This window comes from Phodopus roborovskii, unplaced genomic scaffold (genome assembly GCF_943737965.1).
Source record: "Phodopus roborovskii unplaced genomic scaffold, PHOROB, whole genome shotgun sequence".
In the NCBI taxonomy this organism is placed as follows: Eukaryota; Metazoa; Chordata; class Mammalia; order Rodentia; family Cricetidae; genus Phodopus; species Phodopus roborovskii.
Window position 1 is genome coordinate 25,023,303 of NW_026126525.1, and position 27,846 is coordinate 25,051,148.

The window sequence follows — 27,846 nt, forward strand, 5'->3', positions numbered from 1 at the left end:
GGTAAATCCTTCTATAAGTTGCCTTGGTAGTGATGTTTAGTAAAGCAGGAAAGAACAGAGACTTGTGGGAGGAATGCACACTTTGGGGGGGGGAGGGTTGTTTGTTTTTCAAGAGGGTGTTTTGCTGTTGTTTTGTTTTTTTAAACAGATTTCTCTGTGTATCTGTGTAACCCTGGCTGTCCTGGATGGAACTCACTCTCTAGACCAGGCTAGCATCGAACTCAGAGATCTGCCTGCCTCTGCCTCCTAAGTGGCAGGATTAAAGGCTTTTACACCACCACTGCCCAGCGGTTTTTTTTTTTTTTTTTTTTTTTTTTTTTTGTTGTTGTTGTGAGCCTAGCCTTTAACAGCTGAGCCGTCTCTCAGCCCTTGGTTGTTGGATTCACCCTGAGTGCCAGGACTTTAGTGTGTAGTCTCCCAGAGTCTAAGTTCGTTCATGTTCTTTGCCATCCTCACATCCTATGGCAACTAGAGAGTAGCAGAGGCCAGATGTGATCCTGTGTGCCTGTTTCCTAATGAAACACTCAGAAACTGGAGATGGAGGCTAGCTTCCTGCAGATGTCGAACTTGAGCCAAGTTGCTCTCCTCACTGAGCAGGAACCCAGTGCTCAAACAGAAGCAGCTCTCCTCATCAGTTCCCATGGCTCCTCTCCCAGTTGGCTCCTATGTCACAGCAAGAACTATTTCCACTTTCTCTTGGCTGCTACAGTACATTTTCTTTTTTCAAAGTGTAATGCTTAAACATCAGGAACTCACTGCAGAGTGCTATGGACAGCACAGCTACCGCTCTAAATGTCTCTCATGTGTTCAGCCCCATTAATGCCCTAGTGAGAGGGGCATAGTTGTGTGAACAGGTTATATATGCACCTCACCTTTCCTCATAACACTCCTAAATACATCCAGATTGTCTTCAGAACACACTCTCCCTGAATCCCTGTTTCAAATGCCTCCCTTCCTAAATAACTTAGAACTTACTTTCTAGTAGTCAGTCCAGCAGAAGAATGTATTTGACCTTTATAGCCTTGTTGATTGACGAAACAATAGGTACAATGCTAAAGCCAGGCATGGTAGTGGCCCATGTCTTATTATCCCATCACTTGGGAGGCAAAGGCAGGAGGACGATTACAAGTTCAAAACTAGCCTGTCTCAGGACCAAGGTACAATGCTTAATCACTGACTGCACTGCTGGTGCCTCTGCCCAGATACTGAGGCCATGAGAGCACAGCTGGATTTAATCAATATATCACCATGGTATTTGGAAGTGCAAGACCACCAAGATCCTCCCTACACTTTCATCAAGTCTGTGTGAAGGAGTGTCTGGCCAGTAGGTGGATGGGGGATGAATTGGGAATATTAGTTCATTGGGTAGTTTTCCTCCGAGAAATAGCCACAGCAACTTGTTTAATATTGTTTACACTGGCCAGTGGGTGTATGGGGTATGAATTGGGAACATGGGTTCATTGGGTAGTTTTCCTCCTTGAGAAATAGCCACAGCAACTATTTTAATATCGTTTACACTGGCCAGTGGGTGGATGGGGATAAATTGGAAACATTGGTTGATTGGGTAGTTTTCTTCCCTGAGAAATAGCCACAGCAACTTGTTTAATATCGTTTACACTGGCCTCTTATAGAGCTACTGCTCATAGTTGGTACCATAGTCATCATAGCCCATATATATGCCCAAATATATCTTAGAACAAGCATGAAGTATTTTGCCTGCATGTGTTTATGCAAACACAACCCAACAGGCCAGAAAAGGGTACTGAATCCCAGGAATACCAAATTAGTTGGAGGCTTCCATGCAGGTATGATGCAATGCCAGTATGCAAAACCCCTTGATGTTAGAGTTCTGGATGTGTTACCCAACTAAGATGCTGAGAACCACAACATGGTGTTCTGGAAAAGTAGCAAGTGTTAACAGCTGAGCCTGGTCTCCATCTCCAGCCCAACATTTTTTTTTTTTTAAAGGATTTAAGGTTTATTTTGGTCATATGGTGACACATATTTAATCCTAGCACCAGGGAGATTAAGGCAGTAAGAGTTCTAAGCCAGCCAGAACTAGTGAGACCTTGTTTCAAGAAATAAATATGAGTGTTTGCCTGTGTATACACCACGTATCAAATCCCTCTTTTGTGGTGATATATTAATGACTTATTAGAGCTTGCCTGAGGGTTCCAAAGCAAACATAGCTACAAGCTATAGAGGTCAGGTAACAGGGATACACACCTTTAATCCCAGCAGCCATGGTAGCAAGCCATAGAGCCAGTCAGTGTTGGCACACATCCCAGAGCTAGGACACAGGCAGATGGATCTGAGTTCAAGACCACCCTGGCATACACATATGTGAGGAATAACAGAGCTCATGCCTTTGATCCCAGTACTATAAGACAGGAGTGAAATGGCCAGGCTGAGAAAAGAATATAAAGCAGAAGAGACAGGAACTCAGCTTTTGCCTCTGGGGATTTGTGGAGACAAGATTGTCATTTCAGATTGATAGAGTGAATTGAAGAAAATAAGCTACTGGTTTGCTTTGCTTTTCTGATCTTCGGCTTGAACCCCAGTATCAGTCTCTGGGTTGTTATTCATGTTACCCCCTTCAACTAAAGTTAGTTATAAGCTACCTCATGGGTATTAGGAGCTAACCCTGAGTCCTCTGTAAGAGCACCTGTTCTTAACTGCTGAGCCATTTCTTCAGCACCCTTCTCTTTCTTAATGCATGTCTGTGCATGTGAATAGCTAAAGGCCAGATGTTGACGTTGAATATCCTCCATCATTTTCTACTTTGTGTGTGTGTGTGTGTGCGCGAGCGCGCGCGCGCGCACTCAACTGCCACAGTGCACCAGTGAGGGGACCATTCGTAGCGTACAGTTCTTGTCAGTCCCAGTGTCTAAATCAGGTCATCCTGCTTGGTGCAGGGGCCTTTAGAAATTCTGCTACTGCAGCTTTGTTTTCTTCCTGGTTGTCTCAGCTGCCATCTCATACAATTGTACTCTGGGCATGTACAGGTATGTATAGTGTGAAGATCCCTCCCATCTTCAGCAAAATAGCCCAAAATAGTTCCAGTACAACCTCTCGCAGTCTCACCACCTCATAACCTTACAAATAGCTTGTGCCTTTCTTCCTGGCTTGCTGGAAGTGTTCCTTATTGATAGTTTGTCAAGTACCACGGACAGAGCACAAGGAAGCTGAGATATTAACAAAGTACTGATCAAATTGGATACACTGGAAAAACACAAAAATCCAAATACCACTAAAAAAAAAGCCAGGACCCGGTCTGCTTCATACTCAGCCCTGCAGCGTAACTGCTGGGATTATAGGCATGCACCACCTTACCCTACAAACCTGTGACTAAGTTGTTTACTTAGAATTAAAGCAACATCTCAGAACAGTACTTTGTTTATTGTGTTTTGTTGTTTTGTTTTGTTTTGTTTTTCAGACAGGGCTTCTGTATAACCGCTCTGGCTGTTCTGGAACACTGTAGAAGAGGCTGGCCTCAGCTATCGGCCTGCCTCTGCCTGAGTGCTGGGATTAAAGGCATGTACCACCAGCACCCACTCAGTTGTCTAATGACTGGTTCTGCTTTTGTAGCGCTCACCCAGCTCATCCTTTGTAACATCTTAGTTAAGAAAACAATCATTGTATTGTACTTTATTTCTAATAAGGAGTCATTCATGAGGTCATGGACTCATCTGTAAATAACCGATATCTAATGTTCCTTCTTTCTCATGATGTGGGGGGGGGGGGTCTCAGATAAATAACTGCATTGAGATTAATGTCGTTTTCCTTTTCTTTGATGCTTTGCAAAATTCACTGTTTCTCAACTCTCCTCCCTCTCTTAACTATACAGACACCTAGGCCTTTTGCAGCAGGGAGTGTCAAACCTCAGTCACAGAACTAAAATGTTTTCCTTTTCAGCCCTAGTAAATAGAGTAGGACCCTAATTAAAACAGTGGATTCAGTGAACTCAAAACTCAGCCTCTTTTCACCACTCTTTTTGTTTGTTTTTTTTGTTTTTATTTTTTTTTTAAGACAGGCCATCCCAAGCTGTCCTGGTACTAGCTATGTAGACCAGGCTGGCCTTGAATTTACAAATCTGCCTGCCTCTGCCTTCCTAGTGCAAGACTGAAGGCATGAGCCACCAAGGCCCAGCCATCACATCCTTCCTTATAGTCTGCTCATCTCGGGCCCAGCTACTAGAAAGGGATATGCACACTTGAGGCTATTAAACTGTGTGGGAAGAAACCTCTGAGTAAAATGGAATTGCTCAGTCTCTCCCCACCCTCTACCCTTGGTGCTACCCAAGGAGAACATGAACTAATATTAGGAAGACTATGCCAACGTTTCCTTAGAAACTAAGTCACACAGAAGTAGCTAGCATTCATCTGAAGCACTTCCTCCATGGCAGTTCAAAGGTGGCCTGGCCACTTGCTTAAAGTGCCCATTAGGCTCCATTCTCTTAATGGAGCCTGACTCTGCCAGGCACTTTGGGATACTAAGCTGGCTAGACAGCCACTCACTAAGCCCTGTGTCTCTAATCAGCAGATACTTCTGTCCCACAGGCAGGATGACTCTGGGCTGCCCAGAAAAGTGCAGCCCTGGTCTGTCTCCAGATTCGCTGTCACAGTATCTATGTGCTGTAAGTTCTCCCCATTTATCCAAAAACAACCAAACTCCTAGTTTCTGCCTCTCTAAGAGGTGTAATTGCTCAGTGTCTGGACCTGAAGAGATCTACAAACAAAAGCAAATGTGCAACTGCAGTATTGTAGCTCAGACATAACTGTAATCTCTGTCCAGGGTCAGGAGCCACAGCCTGTCTGCACTATCACCACAGAGTTCTCCCTTTATTAACCTCTTTCTCACTGTGAAGGTACAATACCTAACACCTTAGTGTCACTCCCAACTCTAAAACCACAACATTACTATCCATGCTATCCACTACCTACTAATGTCTCCATAGCCAACACTGTATTAGAGACAAAATTCAATGATGGAGCCCTTGCCTACAATGCACAAGATCTGGGTTTGATCCTCAGTACTGAATGAAAACCAAAGACAATCAAGGTATAAACTTACCCGCAGTTACAGAAAAAAGTTGATCTTGGCTCTTTAGATACACCAATAATAAACAAGGGCCTGGTGCTTTTGTAGAACTTTATTTCAATGTAACTATATGCATAAGAAATACACTCATATTGGTTAATAGAATGCAATTATGTTTAACTTATCCTACACAATCTTGACCAGAAACTTGGTACATGGTTTACAATTTAAAAAAAAAAAAAAAAAAAAACCTGCAATCTGGTTTATTTCTATCTATTACAAATGTATAAAAGATCCTCCGCCAAGTGCTGCTGAAGGCAGCAGAACCTTGAGAAATATACCTTTGGTTTGCCTCAGAAAAGTAACATATTGCACTGTAAAAGTTTATAAAATTGGCGCAAAACATTGTTGTAATGTTACAATACCATTTTTACGAGTTCAGTAACTAATGGGAGCCTATAGAACACATGTAGAGTTGTAAAAAAGCTATCTCACTCAGCCAGCCTTTCATGTAGACTGTAAATCTACATATTCAGAACATTTCTGAACTAAGACTATCCGCTCACTTCATCTGTTACAATCAACCAGGAAGCCCTAGGATATACCTTGATTTTTGTAAAAAATAAAAATGGAGTTTCTTCAGCATTTCAGTCCACAAGTAACAGTACACAGGCAAACTGTTCTTTCCATTGTCAACATTCATAGTGAACTGCTTGAAGTCAACTTGGGATTTAATTTGCATTAGCACTTATATGCAAAGTAGTCCAAGTTGATGACCTCACTTTAAAAGTAACTCTAAAGTAAATGGCCCTCCTTGGAAGACTAGGAGAAAGACATCCAGCCAGAGCTGTAGAAAGTCTCATAAAAACAATGTACCCTTTTATGAATTACGCCTCAATTAAAAAAAAAAAAAAAAACAAGTAGCCCCAAAGAAGCAGCTCTGAAAAAAGAAAATATAACTTAAGATATCTTGAAAGAAACAAGGTGAATACAGTTTCAAAAATAATTAAGATACACTTTCCTAAGGCTACCTAGGATTAGGCTTTAAAGAATTCTACCATTTCAAGTTTACCACTAGTTACTAATTATCAATTTACAAATAAGATGTTCACTTTTTTTGTTCCTTATCAAGAGAAAAATCTCCCTCAGACTTTGAGGGCGATGATGGGAAGGGAGAGACTAGAAAACAAGATTCGAACAATCCCATGCAAGTATCAGTTTTCAAATGGAAGAACTCCAAACTGTACTAGAAGTTCCATTCACTAAGACACTTTCTGTTGAAACAATGTAAGTACAAATACATGGTACCAAAGTTCAGGCCTAATATAGGCCTGACAACCAAGTCCTTGTTTTCTGGAAGAAAGACCTCAACAGTCCCACTCAATTTCAAAGATCAATTTAATGAGGTTTTTTTAATTTTCTTTTTAGTTTTGTTTTTAAACTTCTAATCTTAAACTCCAGATTAAATCTTAGTTCAACTCCCAGAAGGTATTGTTTTCCTCTGCTATATGAAAGCCTCCAACCTGTGCTTGCAACATCTTGAAAAGGTAATGTAGGTAAAATGTGCTCATGAACATTAAAACTAGTTGTTAGAAAGACTGAACTAGCTTTATAATTTAAGTTTTAAAACATAAATACTTGCAGCTTGATCTGCACTGACAATGATTGTCGGAGCCTAGAATTTAACATTTATAAATTCTCATACACACACACAAAAACACACTATTATCACACAACTTGTGTCTTGAGAGAATCTTCTGCTTTTTAAATCTTTGGCCTCCCAGTCAATCCCAAGTTCAACCAACTTTAACTAAAACTTCACTCAGAATTTCACCATGCTTTTCACCCATACATTAATGCTTGTTGTATCTCTCATGAACTGTCAAAATCTGAAGCCTGCTCAGAGATCGCCAGGTAAAAGAAAATAAATGAAATACAGGTTATTTCAAAACAGAACATGACCATCAAAATGCCACAATTCCCTATTGGGACCATGCTTTGTTTACTATTGCCAGTAAGAAAAATCCCATCACACACAACGGGTTCTGGAGCATGTGGTTTCTCATACCAGTGCCCCCATAAGGACACCAGGATAGCTACAATTCACTTGAGACCTCTCCTCTACAGAGGTTGTCTCACAGGGGCAGCGAGGACACCCACTAGTTTGTGGAGATCCCTGAGGAAAGTATGATTCTTCAAATCTGGACTATACTTAATTAACATCAGCCCTGTTCAGGTACTCACTGGAAGGAAGATGCACCTGTTTGCCAGAACTCAGCACTCCATTCTAGGTGAGCCACGAGGCCATGATGGCTTTCTCACAGTGATATTCTAGGAAGGATAATTATGCTTGGCTCCAGGTTTGCTGTTTCCAAGGATCACTTGGAGTTCTTTATTCAGTTGAGCAGCCATCCCAACGTCAACACCTACTGAAAAAATAACTCTTCAAAGAATGACTTATCACTCTCTAAGAAATAAGCTAGAAACAGCGAAATAAAAAATCCTAATGGCTGATATTTGAAATTAAATTTTGTTCAATATGGGATCTAATGACTCACTGAACAAAATCAGACAGGAAAGCTGTGGAATTACACATGCTCACCATTCAAAATAACTTACATGAAACTGATTCTGGCATACATAAAGGTGAAAATTAAAGTAAAAAAATAAACAATGGATTGAACCTGCATGTTCCATTGCTCATAAACTTGCACACTATTGTTCTGCAAGACAATTGCAGCAAAGAAAAGGAAAACGGCACTTTTACAAACAAGCCTAAAAGCAACCCCCCCAAAAGAAAGAAAAAAAACATGCATATGTATAAAGTGTTACTATTAAACACAATGCTATTTCTAGGAGGGAAAATTAACTGCATAGGTTAAAAACAAACAAAAACCATGTGCAACATATTAAGCCAGTAAAGCACCAGAAAAACACCAAAAATCACTTTTTATAATGATTAACATACAAACACAAAATATTGACCATAAGTCAAGAAGCAATTACCTGGACAGATACAATGTCCACTGTTGAAAGAATTTTTCTTCAATTTAAATGTCTTTTCTCAACTCTAAAGAAACTTTAAAGTGCTAACTTTACTTATATAAAGCAGGCAAATTCTTCAAGTAATTTGCTATGCCAATTTTTACCAATCTAAACAAAGAACTAAAAGTAGAAATTAAAGTGAAAAGGACAGGAAAAAAAAAAAAACTGTTACGGTTGTAGGTAGATAACACAAGAGATCGTGTTCTACCATCTTGCCTTTCTCTTTTCACCTGACTGCACAAACTAACATTGAAATACCTGTTTTCTTAACATTAATTCCCTAGGATTTGCTAAGATTTATGCAAGAGTCACTAGATAAGCCATAGAGTCGTAAGAAAAAGAATGTCTTTTAAAAATCAGCACTTGACACTAAAGCAAGCTTGTGTTTATAACAAACTAATAGAGGCATGTTTAGAAACTATGAACTGCACCTCCACCAGGGAACTAGCTATTCCTGCCCTTCAGCTGCTTTTTCCAGGAAGTACACATTAACCAAATGTCGATTGAGGTGTTTGCTGTAATCTTTTTCCTTTCTAAAAGAACGATCACAGAAAATACAAACAAAATCCCCCTCACTTACTTTAACTGCCAACCCTTCCTTTCCATTTTTTGAACTAGCTTCTTGTGACACCGGCCGAGCCCCATGCAGCCCAGAATCATCACTACCCTCTGACATATTATCACTCAGGTCACTTCCATCATGGCTATGGATGCCTTCATCTTCATCCATTTCCTGAGACTCATTTTCAGCCAAAGTGACAGTTGATGATGCTGTTTCAGCTGATGGGATAAGAGGCGGTGTTGACACTGGTTCAACTGTTGAGTCTTTCTCAGGGACACTGTCTGCTGTGTTCTGCTCAGGGTCTAGTTCCATTTCACAAACCCCAGTTGAACCAGTCTGACACTTAGCAGGTAATATTTCACCATCTGGCACACTTGAGTTCTGTTCCAAGGGTAAGCCATTGGTAGACTCCTTGGGAGCAGTAAGCTCACCAAGACTCTCAACAGCTTCCTCTGTTCCTACTTTATTTCCTACCCCATCAGAGACAATCTTTTGGTCCATGGCTGTCTCTTCTCTCCTTGAATTTCCCTTTGGCGGTGGTGATGACAGGGCTGGAAGGTCCTGTGCACCCTTGCTTTCCTTTAGAAGCTGACTATCTCTAACAGGCACTAAGCCAACTTCAATAAGAACTTGCTCCTGCCGCACCATCTCACTCTGCATGTCCAACCTCTCCTTTGAACTTCTCCTATCTTTCCTTGGAGATGACCTTTTGGTGATTGGCTTGACTTGAAGAGGTGGCTCCGTGATAGCAGGAGGCTCCATCTGAACGCATCCCATGTGAGAAGGTTCTGCCTGAGCAACCTCCATCTGAGCATGGTCCAAAGGAGAAGGCAGCTCTTTCTGACAATGTCCCACCTGAGGAGGCTCCAGGGGAAGAGCTGGACCCCCCTGAGGAGGCTCCATGGGAAGAGGCGGCTCTACCTGGGGAGGCTCCAGGGGAAGAGGCGGCTCTACCTGAGGAGGCTCCAGGGGAAGAGGCGGCTGCCTCTGAGGACTCCCTGTCTGGGAAACCTCCACCTGTTCAGGCCCCGTCTGAGCAATAATGATGGGAGAAGGAAGGCCTGTCTGTGTGGAGCCTGCCAGAGGGCCCACCACCTGAGTGAGCGCAGGGACTGGAGAGGCCTCCCCCTGAGCCAGCTCTGTAGAAGGAGGCTCTGTCTCCTGAACGGGTCTGCTGCCTTTCTTACTTGATTTGCTTTTTAGAGTTTTCTTCTTTGCACCTTTCCTAGTGGAAGTATTTTGGTTTTTATCATCCCCCTTATTCTCCTCCATTCTGTTGCCACCCTTGGGCGCCTCGTTACTATTTTTGGATTTGCTCTCTACCTTTTTTTTCTTTTTTGTCACTGGTTCCTCATTCATGGGATCACCTGAGGAATGGGCTTCAGCATTCATCTTTCGTTTGTTTTTCTTGGCTTTACTGAATTTTTCCGAATTATTTCCTGTATGTACAGCTATGTGTTTCATCTCTGCTGTTTTAGTCTCTGTCGCGGATTTCCGAGTTCTGGTAGTTACCTGGACCACTGACACATTGCCAGAAGACTTCTTTTCTTTTGACACATCTTTTTTCTCTGCTTTTAGGGGCTTCTCATTTTTCTTTCCAGACATATCCCCCTTTGTTTTCTGTTGCTCTGTCTCTGTTTTTTCATTGGTGACATTACCATTCAAGTCAGCCTCCCTCTTTTTGGTTTTCTTTAGTTTCACTTTTGAGACATCCATTGTTTTATTAGGGCAGGTAGGATGTTTAGATTTGAAATGATACTGCAGATTACACTTCTTGGAAGCTGCATAGTCACACACGGGACAGTTGAACTGCCTTGGGTTAACATGCAGCTCAACATGTTTTTTGAAGTTGCTTCTATCAGCTGTTTTGTAGTCACAGTGAGGGCAATTAAGAGGTTTAGGCCCGTTGTGAACCTGTCTTGCATGTCGGGTCACTTCGTGCTGATTTGAAGCCACATAACTGCACTGATCACATTTAAATGGCTTCTCACCTAAAGGTAGAGAAGAGATGTTACCAGAGATAGAAGACACAAATCCAACACTAAAATATCTCTAGGAATTGTACATGTAAAATAACCACAAAGACATTCATTGGAAAGACTTCATCATGCAGCTTTGGTTTGTCCATATTTATTTGTATAACTTTTCTCTATCTGGAATGGAGGCTTGATTCTCAGCATAAACTTGAGGAAGTTTATGAAGTTCTCTTTCTTACTATTCAAAAATAGGCTCTGCACAAAAGCACACACCAGCTGGCACAGGCAGCAAAGCCTCTGAATGTCAGCTCTGGGACAAAGCCACTCCAAGAGGAAAACCTTTCTAATTTTCTGCTCCTCACCCTAGAGAATTCTTTTAAACTAAAATATAATGTAACACAATACAAAGCACACATTTGTACAGTAAACCTGGAGTGGAATCTTTAACTTTGGGCCACAGTACCAGACTTGGATGCCTAAATTTTAAGGCTCTACTTTGGCCTAACGCAGTAAAATTAACCCTTTACTCACCACAAGGTGAGTTCAGTGACACTCAGCAAGTTTTCTTATACCAGAGTAACTGTTTTAAAGCAAAAATAAGGCTGAAGTCAACTAGAAAACGAGTGATATTGTTTTCTATCTCAACTTCTCTATAAAAAGAGCAAAGAAGCTAAATGAGGGTTGGCATACAAATAGATATGGTACATAACACAGGCAGTCATGTCACAGAGCCCACCCACCCCAAAATTAAAAGCAAAAAAACATTCTACCTGAATACATACCCAACTAGATCACACTCTAGTAAATATTACCAATTGGTATCCATACCCCACTGGTCCAATGGAATGCATAGTAGAGAAATGGAAATTGACATTTATGAAAATTAATCTTTCAAACAACCAAGTTTTTCATAAGCAAAATTAGACATGAAGCTTAACTATAACAATAGTAAAGATTACATCATTAGAAATGTCTGTTGACAGAATCCTAAATCCCCCCCCCCCCAAAACCTACCCAGGAATATCAAATTAGGTATGTAGGTAAATGGCAACTCTTTCCACATTAAAATTCAAGAATTTCAGCCAGGCATGGTAGTGGTACCAGTAATCCCTGCTACTGAAAGGCTGAGGCAAGAGGACCACTGTATTTGAGGCCAATATGGGCAATTTAGCAAGAGCCTATATCTCAAAACAAACACCAAGCCCTAGATTCAATTCCCCATAAAAACGGGCATGGTGGCACACACATAATCCCAACACTCATTAAATAACATAGTTTTTTTTTTTAATTACATATGTATATAATATACACACACTCACTCACACAGAGCAAGAAGGCCCCTAGATTAAGGTACTTCTTACCAAGCCCGAGTAGCTTGGTGAAATGACCCACATGGAAAGCAGAGACACCACTCTCACAAGCTGTCCTTGTGTGGTCTCCACACACGTCATGAATGTATGTCGATACATATACAATAAATTAATTTATTAAATAATTACTGTGATCTTGGTACTGCAGTTCCAGGATGGCCAGGACTACACAAAGAAATGCTGTCTCAAACAACAAAAACTTGGTGCTGTAACCCTTACCAAGAAAGAGCAGTATCTGGGGAGGGCACAGGCCCTAGGTGTGAATTTACTTCCATTTATAGCAGTCATGTCATCAAACTGCTTTCTAAACAATTGAGTCTATCTATATCTATAGAGTTAGAGAAGATTCTTACTGCTACCAAAGAAGGGTAGTTCAGAGACTCATGGCAGGCCAAAGTGTGATTGTAGAATGCTTAGCCATAAATAAAACATCTAAGTTACACTACCCAAAGCTCAGGGAATATCACATAAGAGGGAAAGACTGAGTCTAAGAGCCAGAGAATGGAGGCTGTACAGCAGAAACATCTGAGCCAAAAAGGATATTTTAAACGTGACTGTCCGCACATCTAAGATGAGACCCATCAACATTCCAGATGGATGGAGGAGGGGCATAGAAGGCTCCACTCTTTCCTGAGAAGCTAGTTAATAATAGGTGGCAAGGGATGTCAAGTCATATACCCCAGTGGTATAGCCAAGCTAAGGAAGTAACTTCCTAGCCATGCTTACTAAAGAATCCTAATTAAACTCTATGACCTCAAGAGGGGAGGGGCCTGGAAGGAGGAGGGAACTTGAAAGGGATAATAGGATAGGGAGTTATGCCTGAGACAGATCCTCAGAACCCACATGGAAGAACCAACTCCTGTAAGTTGTTCTCTGACCCACATGCATGACTGGTATGGCCTATGTACCCCACACACATAAAAAAATGTAATTGAAAAAAAGTCAAATTCCTATCTAAGCCATCAAGTCTTATAGAAGGAACCTTTACCAGCTGAGCCATCTCTGATAGCCTGAGACAGGGTCTCACATATCCCAAGCTGGCTTTGAACTCATTACATATGCACAGATCATATAAAATTAAAAAAAAAAAAAAAAGGGACTTAAGGGGGCTGCAGAAATGGATCAATGATTAAGAGCACTGGCTGTTCCTCCAAAAAACCCAGGTTCAATTCACAGCACCCGTAAGGCAGCTCACACCTGTCTATAACCCTGAGATCTGACATCCTCACAGAAACAGATGCAGGCAAAATACCAATGCAAATGAAGTAAACTTAAAAAAAAAAAAAAGGGGGGGGGGAGGGCTTAAATGAAAACAGTCTCGCCCTTCTCTACAGCAAAACATAAATAAAAAGCTACCTACATAAGCTCCCAAAGGGCCAGAATGTATTTTCTTGATCTATTTCCAAGTCCCAGAATTTAAAAACACAAGAACACAACAAAAACCAAGCTGGGCATTGGTAGCACATGCCTTTTTATCCCAGCACTCAAGAGAAGAGGTCAGCCCCATCTATAGAGAGCTAGTTCCAGGACTGCCAGGGCTACACAGAGAAACCCTGTCTTGGAGGGGAGAAAAAAAAAAAAAAAAAAAAAGAATGTACTTTAAGGGGGGGGGAGGAGGCTGTATATTACTGTGAGGGCTACATATACATATGTTTTGAGTGGTGGAACAGGGACGCCACTCTTTCCTGAGCCACCACACACCCGACTCCCTTTATTTTGAGACCGGTCTTATATAACCCAGGCTGGCCTCCAACTCACTATGCAGCTGTCTTGAATGTCTCACCTTCCTGCTTCTGCTTCCTAGCACTGGGATACCAGTTTTAGGGCAAGCTAGGATCAAAGAACCCACACCTGAGTACTCTACCAACTGAGCTACAAGCATAGCTCCATCAACTATAATTGTCTTTAGATACTATGGTTGATAAAGTAAGAGGTTGGGAAAATTGGGAATTAAAACCTAACTTCTCATTTGAAACTCTTATCCTTTTTTATCTTCATCACGTGCCCTCATCTATAAACTTAAGACTGGTATCATTGCATTAACAACATTAATAAGATAAGTTACTTTCTTTGTCTCTTTTTGTTAAGAAGCAGGGTATCTCTGTGGAACCTGTTCTGGAACTCACTCTGTAGACCAAGCTGCCTCCCAAGTGCTGGGATTAAAAGGGGACACCACCACCACCTAGTTTGTAATTTTCAGTAATCTGCACGCATATAGCCAATAGTATTAAAAATACTTACCATAGTATAACAATTACTGATAACTATAATACCTTTAAGACACAGTAAGCCAAAACTCCAGACATCACTTAACAAACCCAAATAAAAGATAACAGATTATCAACCAGGGCAAGACAACATAGAAAACACTAAACACTGCCCCCCCAAAGAAAGAGTGGGATGGGCGTTAGTGGCGCATGCCTTTAGTCCCAGCACTGGGGAGGCAGAGACAGACGGATCTCTGTGGATTCAATGCCAGCCTGGACTACAGAGCTAATTCCAAGACAACCTCCAAAGCCATAGAGAAACCCTGTCTCAAAAAACAAAATGAGAGGGGAGGGGAGGGAGAGAGGAAGACAGGGAGACAGAGAGAGAGGGGGGAGGGTGGGAAGACAGAGAGATAGTTTAGGAAGACACTCAAAAGTACATCAACATAGTAAGCATGTAGGAAAAGCCATGGTGGAGCAGGCCTTTAGTCCTAGGTCCTAGGAAGCAGAGCAGGAGCTGTGAGCCCTGGACTAGCCATTTAGGCTAGCCTAATCCACATGAGCATAGTGAGAGCTCTAGGCCAGACAAAGAAGGAAGCCTGACAAGACCCTGAGAACCTGGAAGTGAAGCTCAGTGGTTAAGCTAAAGCTTAGCAGAGGCCAGCACTTCAAAAACACACAAGAGCCAAATCAGATTGTATATGATACAACCAAATTTATATAAGCTTTGTAGTCACATTACTACGGTAAAACAGTGAGGTAAAACATGGGCTGAAGGCTCTATCAGGAATTCAGATCCTAGCATCCATATCATTTTAGGTAGCTCATGAACACATGAACACCTGTACACTCCAGCTTCAAGGAATTCAGCACCCACTCCTAGCCTCTGTGTGCATCCACATACAAGAAAAATACAAACTAATAAAAGTGATAAACAAAAGTAGGTTAAATCAGAAAGAACATAAAGATGAGTGGGAGGGGATACAGAGATGATCTGGGAATTAGGTGAGTAAAAAAACATCATCAATTAACTAGGGGTTACATCAAAATGTATTGCTTGTTATTGGGGTTAACCTGCCTCCATGCAGATTACAGAATGTACCTGTGACCAACTCTGTAATATTTTGTGGTTTTTTTTTTTTTTTTTTTTTTTTTTTTTGAGACAGGGTGTTGCTGTGGGACCCTGGCTGTTTTGGAACTTGCTATGTAAACCAGATCACTGTTCTATCGCTCAACCAAAAAAAAAAAGAAAAGAAAAAAAAAGTAATAAACTCACCTGTGGTCTATGAATAATTTTTATGGAGAGATGGCTCAGCATTTAAGAACAATTTCTGCCTTGGAGAAGACCCAAGTTTAGTTCCCAGCACCCATCTACAACTCCAGTTACAGAGCTCCTAACCATCTACAACTCCAGTTATGGGGGATGACACCCTCTTTTGGCCTGCACAGTGCACTTCAGGCAAAACAGTCATACACTATTAATAAAATTTCAGAAAGGAAAAGGAAACTTCCCCAGAAAACATTTGCAAACAAATTCACATCTATTCGGTTTCTGGAATCTCATCTATGAGAACCCATACTTACCCTCCCTATTCCCATTTTGGTTTTGCTTCCTCGAGACACATCTGGTGATACATGCTTTTAATCCTAACACTTCTGAGGCAGAGGCAGGTGGACCTCTGTTGAGTTCCAAGCCAGCAATAGCTATATAATAAGAACACCTCTAAGAAAAAAAAATTTAAAGACTTCCAAACACATTGTTATAAACAACTCAGTTTCCATTCTAAAGAAATTCTTTATAAAGAAGTTAACAGTGAAATAAATAAAAGTAGTATTACTGAAATGGTGGAAGTTACCATCTCTTACCAACCTGAATGAGTGCGCATGTGGCGAGTTAAGTGAGTCTTCTGAGAACTTGAATAAGGACAAAGTTCACATTTGTAAGGACGCTCTCCTGCAAAATGACAGTGACAGTGTTCAAGGTGGAACAGTGAACCAGAAACAACTTCAACAGTTAACAATCCCCTCCCACATTTTGGGTATTTCAGGGTTTTTGGTTGGTCTGTCCCAGTTTTGTTTACTGGATTTTCAATCAGGTTCCTCTAGGTAATCCAGGCTAGACAAAACACTCAATCCTCCAGCCTCTGCCTGAGTACAGGTTTATACAACTATACTAAGAAAGAACTTGTCCCCAGCAGCCATTTTCCAGTCTTTATTTTGAGATAGGGTCTAAAGTGGGAACTTGTGATCATATAGACTCAGTCTCTCAAATATCTGGTGTCACAGATCTATGCTGCCTGGACAAGCTTCTGAAGGATACTTTTATTTTATGTTTAAATTGTTGTGGGGCTAAATGTAGCCCAGGCTAGCACAGATGACCCTGAACTGATCCTCCTCCCCTAAAATCTCATGAGCTTGGATTTAAGGCATGAGCCACCATAACCATAGCACAGTATTTGCAACAAAATTACTCCTCCCACTATTGGCAGAACCAGTCCACTAATCATATTGTGTTAAGTATAAGCTGGATCTGAGTGGGTACTACATAGCATCTACAACCCTCCCTCACATGGGAGGTGAAGGTAAGAGATGGAGACAATGTCAACTAAGAGTTTCTACAGAGAGTCCAAAAAATGAGCACCTGGTCCAAAATTAAGAGCAACTGCTGCTCTTGAAGAATTCCAGTTTAGTCCCCGGTACCCATACGGTAGCTCATCCAACCATGACTTCAGTTCCAGTCTGAGGCCCTCTTCTGACTTCCTCAGGCACCAGACATGCATGTGGTACACACACATGCATGCAGACCAAACACACTCATACATATAAAAACAACTTTTCAAAGGTAGAAATAAAAAACAAAAAATTCTCAAATGTTTAAAAAAAAAAGTCCTGCATGACTGAGTTCCTTCTCAAAAGGGAAAGGGGGAGGGGCAGCTAAAATGCTGTTTAAGAGGTATCCAAAATCTATTCTTTCTCTTGAGCCAGGGCCTCACCCTCAGGGGCTCCCACTTAACTAACATCTAGAATGTCTCCGATAATGGCACCCACACCAGAAGCATTTCAAGGAATTACTTTAATTAAGATGTTTCCTACCAAGTGGTGGTGGAGCACACCTTTAATCCTAGCACTTGGGAAGCAGAAGCAGGTGGATTTCTGTTCTCTGTGAGTTCAAGACCAGCACGGTCTGCAAGGGCTAGTTCCAGGACGGGCTCCAAAGCTATACAGGGAAACCCTGACTGGGCAGTGGCATCTCATATTTGGGAGGCAGAGGCCAGCCTGGTCTATAATGAGAATTTCAGGAGAGTCAGAGCTGTTGTTACACAGAGAAATCCTGCCTGGGGAAGTTGGGGGTGGTTATTTCCCTTAAACAAAATCTTAGCTGGCAGTGTCCAATGTATCCCAACTTTAGTTCAGTCTCCACTAGCCACCTAAATCCAAAACAACATAAGATTGTCCCCAAATCACAAATCTTGGCTAAGGATGTATGTAGCTTCAAAGCAAAGCTTGTACTAAGTATTTTTGCCCCCCCCCCAAAAAAAAAATCAACAAGAAAAACAATTTGCTGCTGCCTTTTTTTCCCCCCTTCCCAAGACAGGGTTTCTCTGTGGCTTTGGGGCCTCTCCTGAACTCACTTTGTAGAAGAGGCTGGCCTCGAACACAAGATACCCACCTGCCTCTTTTTCCCTAGTGCTGGGATCAAAGGCGTGCACTGACACCACTGGGAGCAACTATTGCCTCTTACTTTTATTTTTTTTTTCTCAAGTTTACTATACTTAAAGAGTATGTGAGCATATGCACTCCCAGTGCACGTGTCGCCCTCATAGATGTTGAGTCTGAGCTAAATACACAGCTCAGTCGTAGAATCTGCCTAGTATATGTGAAGCTGAGTTCAAGTTGTAACACAAGGGAAATAGTCAAAATGGAGACTCAACCATGTGAAATCAGTAACCTAATGCAGAAACTCTAGCCAAGTGTGGCAGCACACACTTATAATCCCAGTGCTTGCGTAGAAGCAGGAGGATCAAGAGTTAGAGGCTAGCTTGGGCTACATGACACCTGTCTATAAGAAGAGAAGACAAACACTTCAGTGGAGATGCTGTTAGACTAAAAATTCTCATGGTGATTGGAGGTGAGACATACATGCCTTTAACCCCAAATAGCAAAGCAAAGACAAAATACATAAACTGATGTATATATTAAAATTCAGTGATTAAATAGTCCATAGACGTTCAACTGTAAGCTGGTACAGACTGAGGACAACTGAAGCTATGTGCATGCCAGAACACAGCAGTAATAAAGCATCTTAGTTGCCCAGAGTAGCCTTTAATTCATTCTGTGGCCCAAACAGGCCTTGAACTTTTGATCCTCCTGCCTCAGTCTACCCCCCCCCCAAAAAATTTACAGGCCTGCACTACCAGCCCAGCTATATTAAGAACACTCAGGACTGTCAAGACTGCTCAGCAGGCAAAGGCACTTACCTGCCAAACAACCTGAGTTCCATTCCTAAGACTCAAGAATGGAAGGAAGTAACTGACAAACATCAATGCCCCAAGTGCAGAAACAACCTGGACATTCAAATTAATGAATAGATGATCAAAATGCTACATCCCCACATTTAGAAATACAAAGAAAACAGGCTGGGAATACTGCTCAGTGGTAGAGAATACATATATTCAGATTATGGAAAGCCTTGGGTTATCTCCAGCACTGTTCATCAAAGAGCTGAGTGTGGCTATCCTAGTTCTTGGGGAGGTAAAGGCAGGGATCTGAGTTCCAGGACAGCCAGGGCTACATAGAGATCAGTCACCCACTCCCCAATCCCCCAAAAAAATAAAAAAGTAAAGGATCAATGTTACAAAATGGATAACACAGTCCCTGTGTAGAACAGCATTACAATGGGTGTGACTACATATGCTAACACTCTCAGTACCCAGGAGCTAAGGTAGGAAAATCTGGAACTCAAGTTCATTCTGATCCTTAAAGATTCTTAAAAAATAAATAAATAGATAAAACTGGGGACTGGAGACATGGCTCAGCAATAAAGCACTTGCTCTTCCAAAGGCCCAGAGTTTGCTAAGTCTCAGTACCCATGTCACTGCCACCAGAAACTACCTTCAGCTCTAAGGGATCCTACACTCTTCTAGCTTCTTCGGGCACCTACACACATGTAACACTCACTCAGAGGCCACAAATCAAGAGGCCTGTTTAAAGGAAGAGGGGGAGGGCTAGACAGAATGCTCTTCAGTTCAGAGAGCACACACTGCTCCTCCTAAACTCAAGTTCAGTTCCTAGCACCCACAGCAGGTGGCTTACAAACGCCCTAACTACAGCTCCAGGAGGTCCAACACCTCTGACCTGAGGGCACCTGCACTTCACCTAAGTGCAAACACACACAATTAAAAATAAAAATTAAATTAAAAACCTGGACATAATGGAAATCCCAGTACTGAGGAGGCAGAGGCAGGTGAACATGAGTTTGTGGCCAGCCTGATCTACAAAGCAAGTTATAGGACATAAGACATAAAGACAGCCAGAGCTGTTACACACAGAAACCCAGTCTTGAAAAAAAGGACTTTAGCTCTTTAGTAAGTTTCTTGGTTTTGAGACCGAGCTTCACTGTGTATAGCCCAGGCTGACCTTGAACTAAAGAGCCCCTGGCCTTAGCTTCTGGAGTGTTGAGATTACAGAAGAGGCACCACATGCAGCTTCAGCCCCCAGTAAAATTATTAAGTACTGTAACACTCACAGCAGTCTACTTTTTTTTCCCCCCTTTTCCTGGTTTCTCAGTATTGCTTTGGAGCCTGTCTTGGAACAACCTCTGTAGACCAGGCTGGCCTCAAACTCAAGAGATTAGCCTGCCTCTGCCTCCCGCATGCTGAGATAAAAGATGTGCACCACCACAGCCCAGCTCTCTATACAATTTTTATTTTGAGACCATGCTTCACTATGTAGCCATGGCTAACCTAGAACTAGCTTAATATACATAATTATATTAATATTATATGTGTATATGTATACACACCTGAGTGTATATACACACACACTGCTCATCATGGGCTAAGATCCAAGCAGCTCTCCCCTCATTAACTGGCTAAGTTTGAGTATATATATATATATATATATATATATATATATATATATATATAACTTACGCCTCTCTACCCACCTGTCTTCAAGTGCTAAGAGCCACCAAACTGATGTGTCTTTTTTTAGACAAGGTCTTAATATTTAGGCCTGGCTAGCCTGAAAGAGAACTCTGTATTTTAAGGCCAGGTTGGATCCAGCTGGGCATGATAGCACAGGACTTTTATGGAGTTCCAAGACAGCCAGGGCTACAAAGAAAATCCTGTCTCCAAACAAACAGGCTGGCTTCAAACCCAGGTGTGGTGGCACAAGCCTTTGATCCCAGTACTGGGAAGCAGAGGCAGGTAAATCTCTGAATTCCAGGCCAACCTGATTTAAATAGCTCCAGGACAGCCAGAACTACATAATAATGACATGCAATCTGATTTATCTCTGGCAGTACTCTCCAGTCCCAGTTCTCAAAGCACAAAAAACACACTGCACACTGTGTGTATGCAGCCATCAGTAAACCTAACTCAAACACCCTGCAAGGAACACTTGATAGGAACTGCAGTGTCTCCACTACTGTTCATAAAGTTCCTAGCTTTATGGAAACAAAATGGTTGCACTACAGGATCCAAAACCTTTTAGTATTTTCTGACTGCAGTATATACCAAATTAGTATATCTCGAACTAGGTAAGAATGTTTACTCTTAGAATTGCAGAATTGATGGGCTAGAGATGGCTCAGAGGTGAAGAGGACTGGGTTCAATTCCACAGCAGCTCACAACTGTCTGAAACTCCGGGATCCAACATCCTCACACAGACATACATACAGGCAAAGCACCAATAAAATAATACAAAAAAAGAATTGCAGACTTGGTTTTGTTTATTAGTCCCTGGTTGTCCAAAGTCCCATCCTCCTTCTGGTCTGCACCACCATGCATAGCCACAGCCTTGAGCTTTTTTAAAAAAAAAAAAAAAAAAAAAAATCCAGGGACCAACAGATCTCACAGCACACTCTGCCATGTTGCCCCAAGTATACACATGCACAGTAACTTTCTCAGTGTTGGTTGGTTCTTATAAAAATTAATCAGTTCTGAAGACTGAAGATGCTCTATGCCCTACACTACCAAATGTTCAACCAAGATGTAATTCAAGTAAAACTAATACACCCATCCCATCAGTATGTACATTTGTGCTTGCCAGAAGGCCAAGACAGGACAGTGAGTTCAAGGCAGGCCAAAGTTTTGTAGCTCACACCTTTCATCCTCAATTTGTAAACCTGAAGCAGCACTGCCAGAACTCAAGGTATGCCCAGCTACTACTGAACAAACCTGTGTCTCACAAAACAAGTCTGGGCATGTTGGCACAGGCTTGTAATCTATGCACTCAGGATCCAGAGGGGGAATGGGTGGTTGGAGTTTGGGGACAGTGTGAGACACCTGGGAAGTTGGGCCAGACAAGGTTATACATACAACTGTCACCTCCATGACAAGCTTTTCCCAGCTGTCTCTGGTGTACTCCCTACCACCACAAAATGAGGCAGATAACTAAGGGACTGAGGGAAAACAGGAAGAGACTGCGATACTGATAAGTTTTTGGGAAGAGGCTTGAGTAGCCTGGGGCTGCCCCAGCAGCACAGAATGACCTTGAGCTCCTGATCTCTCCACTTCCCAGTGCTATCCTTTATAGTTATGAGTTTACAGGTATGAACTTAACATTTTTCTGCCTTTTTTGTCTGGGCTTGGATTTTTCAGTTGTTTTTACTTGGGAGGGGAGGATTAGAGTCAAACCCTGGGCCTTGTGCATTCTTTATCACAAACCCAGGCAGAATTTGAAATTCACAGAATTACCATGTGAACCAGGCTGGCCCTGAAAGAGAGATCCTCCTGCCTCTGTCTCCCAAATGCTGACATTAAAGCAGTCCTCCACCACACAGGCTACAATTTCTTCCCTGGACTATCTTAGTGGTAGTGTAGAAGTGGCAGCATCACGCTAAACAGAATAAAGGCTACTATGCACTTACAACAAATGGTATCATAACCAATTGTTCCCCCAAAGAGGTTATTTGTGAAAAAGACACTACTAGTACCTCACTCCTATAATCCCCCAAGTAGTCTGGAGGCTAAAAGACTGCAGGAATCCAGAGCTACCCTGGGCTTCAGAGACCTGTCTCAAAAAAAAAAAAAAAAAAAAAAAAAAAAAGGCAGGCTAGGCCACAGAGGCCTTCTCATTTATTCCTGTTCATTGATGAATCCATCTACTGTACTTCTAAACATGCACACACCTAGAATGATCTATGGAGTCTCATTAGCATCTTTATACCCTGTACAGGAAGGCTAGAAACAAACACAAACAAGACTCTCCTTCTCAATGTTTGGAAGTGGATTTCCTCTGTGATGTGGTTCATGTTAAAATTACTCTAAATTAACCTGGAGTACTGTTTGAAAAGGTGGACAGAGACTAACATAGACAAAGTGGAATGCTATCATACATTCAGAGCAAATAACCTGTGGCTAAAGAACTCTTCAAGTTTCTAGGACATGTATTTCTTTTTGTCTTTTTTGAGAGTTTCTGTTTGGCAGTGGCTGTCCTGGAACTAGCTCTGTAGACCATGTTGGCTCATGGAGATCTGCCTGTCTCTGTCTCCCTGAGCTGACACTATACTTCTACTTTAAACCCTTTTAATCCCTCCCTCACTCCTGACATTAGTATTGGGTTTTTCTTTGTTCTGGACCACACCAAATTTTTGTTTTTTTTGAGACAAGGTTCCTCTGTGTAGCTTTGGAGCCTGTCCTGGCACTCCCTCTGTAGATCAACTTGGTCTTGAACTCACAAAGATCTGCCTGCATCTGCCTTCCAAGCCATGGGCCTAAAGACATGCACCACCACCCCGCACCAAAAAAAAAAAAAAAACCCTGAATTTATTGAATCAAGCAGTGGTGGCTCACTCCTTTAATCCCAACAGGTGGATCTGTCAATTCAAGGACAGCCTGGGTCTACAGAGTTCTAGGATGAGCTACAGAGAAACTTTTATTTTCATGTGTATGTATGTGGCATGTAGGTGTAGGCCAGGAGGGTGTGGAATCCCCTGGAGTTAGAATTGGAGGTTTTGAAGTCACCCAACATTGATGCTGAAAACTAAATTCAGGTCCTCTGGAAGATCAGCAAGTACTCAACCACAAAGCCATCTCTATAACAATGTTTCATATATTTTTAAAATGTTTCATGGAGAGTAAAGCCAGAGCTCTGATCACTTCACAGCCACAAATGTATGACATGGCCAAGATCCTGGACCCTGTGTCTCAATGAAGTTCTGTGGGTTTGGTTTTTTTTTTTAAAACACTTTCTTTTCATTTCTAAGGGATTCATTTTTATCATAGGCATTGGTGTTTTGCCTGCATGTATGTCTGTGCAAGGGTGCCGGATCCACTGGAACTGGAGTTACAGACAGGTGTGAGCTGCCATGTAGGTCCTAGGGACTGAACCTGGGTCCTCTGAAGAACAGCTAGTGCTCTTGACCACTGAATAGCAATGATCTTAACAAATGAGCCATCTCTGAGCAAACCCCTTTGAAACTTTTCTTTTTGATGCTGATGACCGAACAAGAAGCCTTCTAACAGGTATGTTTTACTATAGAGCTACACTCCCAACTTCTGACCACTTCTGACTTCTGGGCCAGAAAGTTCCCTCCCCCCCATAAAGTGTCCGCATCTGGGACATGCTGAACAAATGTTGTTCTGTCTGAAAAGTAGTTCTGATGGGTGTTATCTGCTTGCTGTCAGGAACATGGCTTCAATATGCAGTGATTCTACGCTAGTGGGGAGAAATGGCTCAACAGTAAAGAGCACTGACTGGCTGCTCTTGCAGAAGACCCAACGTTTGTCTGCATCTGTAACTCTCCTTTACTCCACTTCCATGAAATCCAATGCCCTCTTCTGGCCTCTAAAGGTACTGCATATTTGTGGTGCACTTACATACATGCAAACTACTCATACACATAAAATATAATAAAGCAAGGAAAGGAAGAAGCATTATATGGCTCAGTAGAGAATGGTCCCATCCCCCAATTCATAAACCAACTATAGTGACACATGTCTGTAATCCAACTGCTTGGAGAACAAACATCAGAAATATCCTCAGCTACAGATTAGTGAATTCAAGGCCAGTATAAACTACTACAGATCTGTTTCACATGGAATGGGTGGGACTGGGTCAGTGTGAATGCCTTTAATCCTAGCAATGTGAACGTAGAGAACCATGAACCAAGAGCTAAGACAGCAGAGCTATAGTCTGTTTCAAAAAGACAACTCTGCCCCCTTCCCAAAAAAAGGGAATGGGGTATAAAGTTTGAAAGCTTGGTTCAACAAACTATACAAGGTTAATCAGTAGGCTTTCTGGTCTACCTAAATCCTCAATTCCTCTGGAAAACTATAGTGTATCTTACTCCGTGTTCAGTCTACATAATCTATAAGCTTAAAAGAAATCGAATTTTGGGGAATTATTTAGGTTCTCTTACCTGTATGAGTTCGAACATGCTGGACATAATTATTTTTTCTGTCTGAAAAATAGTTGCACTTGCTACACGTGTAGACTTTTCTGGGGAAATGGTTTCTCAGGTGTTTCCTCCAGTGATACTCGCTTACTGTTGTGTAAGTGCAGATGATACACTTGTAGACACGCTCATTATCCCCAGCCCTGGTGTGATGCTTCAGGTGAGCCGTGTAGTGATCATACCGGTTGGTATTGTAGCCACATCGGTCACAGCGGATGGGGCCCTTGGAGAAGTCCCCCTCCTCTGCCGTGGAGGAGCCAGATTCCCTGGCTTTGGCCTGTTTCTCTGCACTCTCTTCCACAAAAAACTTTTTCGCACTGTGGACCCTGATGTGATGTACAAACTGCTCTTCAGATTCAGCTTCATACTGACACGGCTTACAGCGAAAGGGCTTGGCCTTCAAATTCTTACATTTGTCCTCTGTCCCAAGCGTTTCAGGAGGAAGATCCTTATTTGAGTTGTATATTTCTGGGGCAGCTGATGCTTCGAATACTGGCTGTGGTTCAGCAGCATTTAGCTCCAGACCTCTCAGTTCCATGTTTACCAGCCCACTGGGGTCACCTTTTAGCTCAGCAGGCTCGTCAAGTCCTTCCCCTTCACTGTCTGAAAAGTTGTTGTCCCCAACTGGCATCAATTCCGCCATCTGTCTTTCTTCACCCACCAGGTAATCACAGCAGCTGCCGCTGACCTCCCCAGTCAAGGCTACATTTGCTAACATGATGAGCTGAGGTGCAGCCAGTTCTGCTTTGGAGAGTTCATGCAAGTCATACATGTCGTTGGGTAGGGCCATGCCCATGCTGCCACTGTGGCTGAACAGGCCCCCTCCTCCAGAAGACTGCCCCAAAACCTGCGTGGCCATAACTGCACACTGAAAAATCATAACAAAAAAAAATTAAATCCAGCCCTAAAGTAAGCATTTTTCCAACCTTCAAAACTCAATGAGCTTCATTAGCTTCTAACAAACTTAAAATGGTTTTCTTGCTGGGTATGGTGGTGCCTGCCTGTAATCCTAGCTAGGGAGGCTGGGGCAACACTACTGTTAATTTTCAATTATCTTTATTGCAGTCCCAAAAGCATACAAATGAATAACTATTACCCCTACACCCAAGGGGAAAAAATGCAGCCCTTTCATCCATTAGGTCTACGACTAACTGGCATGAAAGTATGTCAACCTTTTTCTGACGGTTAACATTTTTAATGTTAACTCAAATTACTTTTAATTCAAAGCACTTAATAGTAAGCTATTGTTCTCCCACTTCTCCATTTTCAACAGTTTAGTGGTCTGAATGAGAACCCCAAAAATCCTCAAGCCTATGCATATAAGGAGCACACCAAAAAATCTGGAAGACTGTAATTTAATTTCTTCCTGAGAATTCAACTCTTAAAAGAATAAACTGAAAAAGTAACAGACTTAACTTTTTTGATGACTCTTAACATAAAGGGGTGGTTATGGATCCCTTTTCCCACAAAAGAGGAAGTTTTAAAGTGGTTTTTTTTTTTCGTTGTTGTTTGAAAACTCCCTAACAGCCGTGCAACTCAACACGTCAACCAGCAACTTTGGCGCATTGTGCTTGACTTGGCCTACTTGCCTAGAGGAAGCCATTACAGATCACCTTCTTGAAAACAAGTTGAGTTTTTAAATGGTCTCAACCTCTAGCCTCAAAGGTGCTAGTCTCAAACTCGGTGCCCCTCTTCCAAATCAGTAAAGCCAGATATGCAGTAAGTAAGACAAAACTTAAAGCCGAAAATACAAAAATCAGTCCGTTTCACCAAGCGTCTAAACACAAGCTAGCTCAGTTACATGCCCCAACAAAAAGTTGGACTCGAATGCCATCACAGGAAACAGCGGGCCACAGCCCGCTCCCTGGTTTAACAGCCCCCCCGGATTCCACAACTGACCCCCCACATCCACTTTTAAAGCTCCCCGAGAACACTCCAAGGAATCTCCACGTTTCTCGGGAAGGCTGTGCAAACACAGCCCGAGAGCAGCAACGTGTTGCACGGAATTCCTATGTGCTGCTGCTACCAGCGCCGGCCTCGGCGGCGGCATTCCTAACTGAAATAGGCATTCGGCCATTTTCTCAAAATACCAAACACAAAGCAGCTCTTTGCAAACTTGGGCCCTCTTGCTTCCTCTCCGCCACCGAGCCGCGGGCGGTGCCTCGGCTCTCGCCCTCGAGCGCTGCCCACCATCCTAGAGGCGCCTCTCGGCCGGCCGCGGCCGCTGCCCCGCGGCCCCCTCCCCCGCCGCCCGCGCTAGCCCAGGACCCGGCGGAAAGTTACCTCGCCGCCGGCGTCCGGATCGGGCCTGCGCCGGGGCTCGGCGGCGCCCTCCCGAGGCTACCGGTCCCGGGTCTCTCCCAGGGGCCCCACGCGGGCCGCCACCGCCCCCGCGCCCGGAAGTTTGCGAACTTCGCTCCCCCACCGCGCAAGGCCAGCGCGGGCCGCAGAAATCGCTGTCCAGCCCGCCGGCGGCGCCGCCCGTGCCCCGGGCTGAGTCAAGCGGGGCGGCCGCCTTCCGGCCCCAGCCAGCTGGGGGAGGGGGCGGCGGGCCTGGGACGGCAGCGAGGCCGGGAGCGGTGGGCCCCGGGCGAGGGGAAGGGCGCAGGGGAAGTTTCAGGACCGCGGCCACCAGCAGCGGCGCTCCGGCCTCCGCTTCCCAGACTCCCAGCACGATGCGGAAGGGCCGCCCCGAGCTCTACTGCGGACCGGTGCCCCCGCCGCTCCGCACCAGCCCCCGGCCCAGCCCGTGACTCGCTCCGTAACCCGATCCCGCCCGCCGCTCGCCCGATCTACAGTATCTGCAGATCAGCCCTGGACAGCGCCTCGCGCCGCTCCGCGCCTGCCCGCCGCCCTCCCCCGCCGCCCTCCCAAGTCCGCGTCGTCCTACCCGCTGGCCTGCGCGCCCACGGACCGCCGCCCCCGCGTCCCCGCCGCCGCCGCTCCAACTCCTTTTCTTTGTTGCTGGACTTTCGGGGGAGGGGAGGGAGAGTGGAGAAAAGTTGGGCGCCGAGGCCCGCGAGAC

The 27,846-nt window shown here is 43.3% G+C and overlaps 1 protein-coding gene across 2 annotated transcripts; it reads right to left on the bottom strand.

Annotated features, from left to right (window-relative positions):
• Nucleotides 1-5,137: 5,137 nt before the first annotated feature.
• On the bottom strand, nucleotides 5,138-27,846 carry Rest (RE1 silencing transcription factor). 2 transcript variants are annotated; one of them, XM_051198615.1, is made up of 4 exons: nucleotides 27,712-27,846; nucleotides 24,786-25,689; nucleotides 16,071-16,154; nucleotides 5,138-10,638 (listed from the first exon to the last, which is right to left on the bottom strand). In XM_051198615.1, the coding sequence occupies exons 2-4, from the start codon at nucleotides 25,678-25,680 to the stop codon at nucleotides 8,534-8,536; spliced, it is 3,084 nt and encodes a 1,027-aa protein (XP_051054572.1). In that variant the 5' UTR covers nucleotides 25,681-25,689; nucleotides 27,712-27,846; the 3' UTR covers nucleotides 5,138-8,533. The 2 variants fall into 2 exon arrangements, with proteins under 2 accessions (XP_051054572.1, XP_051054573.1); XM_051198616.1 differs by lacking the exon at nucleotides 27,712-27,846 and adding an exon at nucleotides 27,105-27,184.